General features: G+C 45.0%; 1 protein-coding gene across 1 annotated transcript in view; it reads right to left on the bottom strand.

Moving 5' to 3' along the window:
* NOS1 (nitric oxide synthase 1 (neuronal)) overlaps nt 1-5,812 on the bottom strand; it is a 104,433-nt gene that overhangs the window by 60,561 nt on the left and 38,060 nt on the right. Inside the window, exon 3 of the mRNA XM_008576437.1 lies at nt 4,696-4,822. Within this exon, the coding sequence (XP_008574659.1) occupies nt 4,696-4,822 (127 nt within the window). The remainder of the gene's footprint in view (nt 1-4,695; nt 4,823-5,812) is intronic.

The following is a 5,812-nucleotide window of genomic DNA, read 5'->3' on the forward strand; positions in this document are numbered from 1 at the left end:
TGTGCAGTGAGTCAGGACTGACTTAGAAGAATTCACTGCTGGCACGCTGGGTTGTTGCTGAAAGGCAGAGTATTTTGTTGATGTGCCTTCATTCAGACCCAGGGGTCTTCCACCTCCTTTTGGTTTTCAGCAAAGCCAATACCAGCTGGCTTTTGGTACATGCTCTTATACAGAGCAGCCCTGGTGACCTTTGATCCTCAGAAGATTTGGAAAAAAATGGCCCCCAAGACTGTCCCCCACTTGCCTCAACCTGGAGCTCTCCAGAGAGGCTGGGGTGCAACTGACACTCACCTGGAAGTAGAGAAAAGCTTCTCAGCAGATTTTGACATTTTGAAAGAAGCCAGCAAGGCTTGAGTCCCCAGGGGAGGAAATACCAGGCTCCTGATGAGGTGGTGGGGGCAGGGAGGGGGATTCAATATAACAGTCCTCTATCTGACTATCCAATTGTAGCAAGAGGCTGGGGAAAGGGGCAAAGGCAGCGGGTGGATGAATAGGAGGGGAGAACTGCAAATGGTAACACTGCTTCCCCAGGCCCCAGACCCACTAAGGGTCTGATCAATGGTAAATCAGTCACTGAAGATAGATGTTCTGTCCCCAAGCAGGGCATGGTTTTACCCCTAACTCCCTCCTTAGGAAAGCAAACCAGGCAGGCAAGGGAAACAGATGACTAATCAGAATGGAAGCTGAGAAGAACTTGATTAAATTCCAAGGTTTTGCAGGGAGAAAGGACAAACAGAAGTTTCTCATGGTATTTATCTAGGGAAGAATTTCACCGAAGATGACTACGATGTAAAGCACCTTTGGAATGGTGTCAAAGCTCAACACTTGTCTCAGGTGGTATTAGCACAAAAGACAACCTCGGAGATCTAATAACGATCCTTCAGAAGAAAAAAAGTGCAACATATCAACCATTACCTGCTGTTCTTCACTTTCTTCTCGGTAAACTCTTACTTGATCTTCAAAACCCCGGTCCAGCATCTCCTCTTGGGGTAAACCTTTCCTGGTACCTGCTGAGGTATTTATGCTCCTGCAGTGTTTTGCGTTCCTCTCTATTTCAGCACTAATTGCATTGTTTTTTAGTCTCTCTGCACACATATCCCTGAGGGTCAAGGGCAGGGAGGATTGTTGTTCATCTCTGCTTCCACGCCAGGGCTATGCACATGGCAGGCATTGGGTAAATGGCTGGAGATGGGTGAACCGATTCATCCCATCTACTATCCCGGGCCATATGCAATTGGCAAGGATGTTAAAGATGAGGATAATAAAGTCATCCACACACTGTGCTCTGTGACCAGGGACTTGAGTGTCACTGACCTCACCCCCAATAGACCCAGAGTATCAGCAAGAGAAATGACTACTAAAGATGAACGTAAGAGAAAGTGTCTTTATGGCTGATTTTCTTCCAGTTTTGACAAACAAGAGCGTCAGAGAAGGTGAAAAATCCCTTCTGGGCCAAAGGGACAGAACTCACTGTTCCCTCAGGGAGCAAAAAGTCTTCTGAGTCGGGAAGTTCTTCCTCATGTCTAGCTCTCATCTGACCCGCTTCACTTGTGCTGTTGCCTTTTGCCCAGTTCTTGCGGAAAATGCTGACCAGCTGCTCCTCCACCACCACCTGTCTTTTGCTGACTCAGGAAAGCAGGTAGTGGCCGGGCCCCTCTGTGTTAACAATGATAAGCCCCCCTGTGGATGCTTAACCAAGCAGCAAATGTGGGTTACAACTGGGAGGATGGAAGCTGATTCTAGGAGCTCCAGGTAAAGAGGCTTTGAGCAGGTAGAGGCAAGGCTAAGTAGAGGAGATGGCCTTTCAAGACGGGAAGAACGTGTTTTCTATTAATTTGCTCAGCCCAGGAAACGTTTCTGAAGTCCGTGGCTAAGGTGATGTCTCGCACGAGGTAACAAGGCTGTTTCCTGAGCTCTGGAGCTGGGACTCAAATATAACCCAGCGCTTGGGTCTCTGCCTCCTGTCGGCTCTATTTCTGAGAGGTATTTGGAAAATCGAATCTCAGCAACAGAGCCAGGATGATCTCGCAGGCCTGTGGTTTTGAATCTTTTTGGGTCACGGACTACGTGGAGGATTTGATGGTGAGTAAGAGAGTGAACATAAACCTCAAGCCCTGCTGGTCTCTGTGTCATGCTTCCAGGAGCTTTTCAGTCTAAAACTGCTTGGCAGTCTTATGTAACCTCGGGAAGACTCGGTCTTTCCCCTTTTCTCCAGCACCCTCAAAGTTCTTTCCTTCTTTTCCAAGGAAATGGGATTTCCATTTTAGAGGAGGCCCTAAGGCAATACCTCTCTCTGTCCTTTCATCATCATGCCCTGCAAAGAAGGCCAGTGGTCCTTGTATTCATCACCCCTGCCCCATTTTCAATATCAAGCCCCACTCCCCAGGATTGAAGTTCTAGGTCATGATTTTCAAGCTGCTTCTGTCTAACTGACTGTGACTTTCAGTTCTTTCTGGTGGGGTCAAAGCCTTCTCTGCTTCTTACCTACAACCCAGATCTCAAGGGTTACTGCAGACCAGGAATTACAAACTCTGATACCTAAAGGAGACTGGTAGGTAAGGTACATCAGTAAAGGAGGCTGGGTAATTTCAACATAGAATACTTGGTTGCATATTAAATGCATAAGAATATTCTTCATTTTCACAAAAAATAAAATCTTTCTCATCTTTCCTGAAACATATATACCTCTTGGTCTATTTCTACCTGCCACTTATAATAAAGACAAAGATACAAAAAGATTTAACTTTCATCCTATTATAAGAAAATTAATAGCACTAAAGTTATTATAAATGACAATGGACTCTTGGAGGAGACAATAGGGAGTGGTGGGGATTATGGCAAACTAGAGAGCCATGTCTTGTCTAGAGGGGGCAGCTGCTATTTAGCCTATGCAGATTGTTGCCCTATAAAATGTAGGTTCACTGTGGTCAATTGTGCACTTTTAAAAGAGATGATGTAGATATATTTATGTAAAAATTTGAAAAATTGGCAGTAAATTTAAAATATAAATATAAATTATCTTGAAGGACAATACAGTGTAGACTTAACAAATCACATCTGCAGCCTGGATCTGGCCTGAGGCTGCCTCTTTCTCCTTCTGTCCTTCTTTGTTTTGGGAGGGTTCATATGGCAACACCCCTTCATTTTGAATTAAGAAAGAAAATATAAGGGAATTTTAAACTATATTTGTTCTTTAATCGTTAGTAGACAATAGTTCCCTAATGCTCACAGTGTGGCCTGATTTTTGAGGACAGCACAGTAGAAGTATACAATTGTGCTTTTCCACCAAATATTCCCAGGTCTCATTGCCAGAGGGAGAGTCAGCCAGCATGACCACGAGCCTGACCTACTGTGGAATCCCTGATGTCTTTATCTTCCTGGCCAGACATCAGCAGCTAAGGAAAGCAATTGCCCCGAAGCTCTGGAACATCTCATTCTCCTCCCTGAAGCTATGTAGAGAGGTTTTGAGTCATTGCTCAGATGAACTGGTAGCAAAAGGTACTGTCTGTAGATCAAGCATCAGATGAAAGAGTCTGACAACCTGGTCTGTGCCTTCCAGGCCTTGGGACAGGGTGGGAAAGTTGGGAAAAGAAAGCAGGTTATCTTCACCTGCTGAGTGACCTGGGCCATCCCCTGTTCTGCCCTCACTCTGGTCATTCCGCCCATACTTGGCTGCAATGCAGAGGGTGGGTGGAAAATTCACACGCTTCCCTAGGGTTGCTGTGGCCTGGCCGGTCAGCTGCCTGGGCAGGTGAGAAAAATGTGCTGCTGATCTCCAGCCAAATCTAGCCACTCTGGGGAACAATATTGATTCAGCTGTCAAAACACATCTCAGCAGACTAGCAAAGACTAAAAAGTTTGATAACAGATGAAGCTGGCGAGGCTGTGGGGAAATAGCCACTCTCCTACTTAGCTGGTAGGATTGGTGCAACTTCTATAGTGAGCAATTTTGCAATTTCCACTCAAATCACAAATGTACATGACTTTTGACCCCACAATTCCACCTCTAAGAATTTATTCTACTGATAAGCCCGTCAATGTGCCAAATGAAGTATTTGTACAATGTCACTCATTACAGCACTGTCATAGCAAAATATTGGCAATGGCTCAAGTGTCCATTATGAAAGAATAGCTCAATGAATTATGGCATAGCCGTACAAGATTATGCAGCATAAAAAAGACCCAGGACCCTCTTTATCTACTAATTGGGACTAATCTCCAAGATATGTTGATAAGTGAAAAAACAAGGGCAAAATAATATGTGTAGTGTGCTCTAATTTGTAGAAAGATACGTGAAAATAATATGTGTGTGTATATTTTTCTGTCTACACATAAAATGATGCTAAAATAACACATAAAAACTATTAATATTGCTCACCTCTGGGGAGGGGAACTGTGTGGCTGAGATTAGGGGAGAGGGAAAATCTTCTCACCATGTATCTTTTCTATCTTTTAAATTTGGAACTATGTGAATGCCTTTCCTGGTAGAAACAGAATTAAAATGTAACAAATGGCAATCTCACAAGCAAAACAATACAAAAACAAAGCCAAAATCCCTATCCCAGGATAGGCGCTCCTGGTCTCAGCCTCCCAAGCTCTCCAGCCTGTTAGGATGGCTGGTTTCCATCCCAGCATAGTTTGGGATTTGGCTTCCCACCTGGGGAATTCAGGGAGGCATGGGAACTATGTGCTTACCTGCTCCTTCTCTGAATACGGGTTGTTGAGGACAATGGGCACGCTGCCCTTCCCCCAAAGGTCGTTGAAGACTCGGTCATTCTCCACGCCGAGGGGCAGAGGTTTGTGCGACTTGCCCTCCAGATCTCTGAAAGGCAAGATGGGGCAGGTGAGGAAGGGGAGACATCAGGAGGGACCGCTGGGTGCTCTGATCTGCAAGTGCTGAGTCTGTATAGAACCTCTGCGGCTCACGCATATGCTTCTATGTGGAGCCAGTGGGCTGTGCAGGCCCAGCCTGCCACGTCATAAGGTTCACCTGCAACATGTGGAAGGCAGCCCCGGTTGTCAAGCACAAAGGTGAGCTCATCCATGTTGACCCCGAGGGATTGTAGACTCCCATCTTTGTGGACATCATTTCAAGATGGACATGGTACGGATTTTGTTCAACTTTCCCCCTTCCCCATTTCATAAATCAGGGAACAGAAGAGGCCCATATCCTAGTAGAACTCCATGTACTGTGAAGCCCTCAACTTAATGTCTGTGACACATAATGGTGGAAAAAGAGGGGGCAGGAGGGACAGAGAAATTCCGTGGGCCAGGATGATATGTCATTCTGACCTTGGCTAAAGCTTTGGGCTTTGTACAATAGCAGCTCAGGATAAATTGAATGATTTAGAAAATAAAGGGACCATAGCAACAAAAATAATGATACTATTAATAATGATAGCTAGCATTTATTAAGCAGTTACTATGTGCCAAGCACTTTATAAGTGTTTTTTTTTAATTTATCAATATACAATGTAGTTGATTTTTATGTCCCTTTACCAATTTATGAGTATTTTAATTCATTAAACCCTTGTGACAACTGTGAGGCAGGAATGATGATTAATCGCCATTTTACGGATGGGGTAAGTGAGACAGAGAGGAGCTAAGTTGCTCAAGGTCACACGGTGAGTCAGTGGCAAAGCCCAGCAGCCCAGCCCATTCCTCACATCTGTTCCACAGTGGAGGCTCTCACATCATCACCATCATCATCATCACGACCACAGTCGTCACCATAGCCATCATCACCGTCGTCATCATCATCAGCATCACCCAGCTTTGCCTCCTCCTCATCAGTGCCATCATCACCACTACA

The sequence above is a fragment of the Galeopterus variegatus genome, unplaced genomic scaffold (assembly GCF_000696425.1).
Source record: "Galeopterus variegatus unplaced genomic scaffold, G_variegatus-3.0.2 Scaffold1349, whole genome shotgun sequence".
Taxonomy (NCBI): Eukaryota; Metazoa; Chordata; class Mammalia; order Dermoptera; family Cynocephalidae; genus Galeopterus; species Galeopterus variegatus.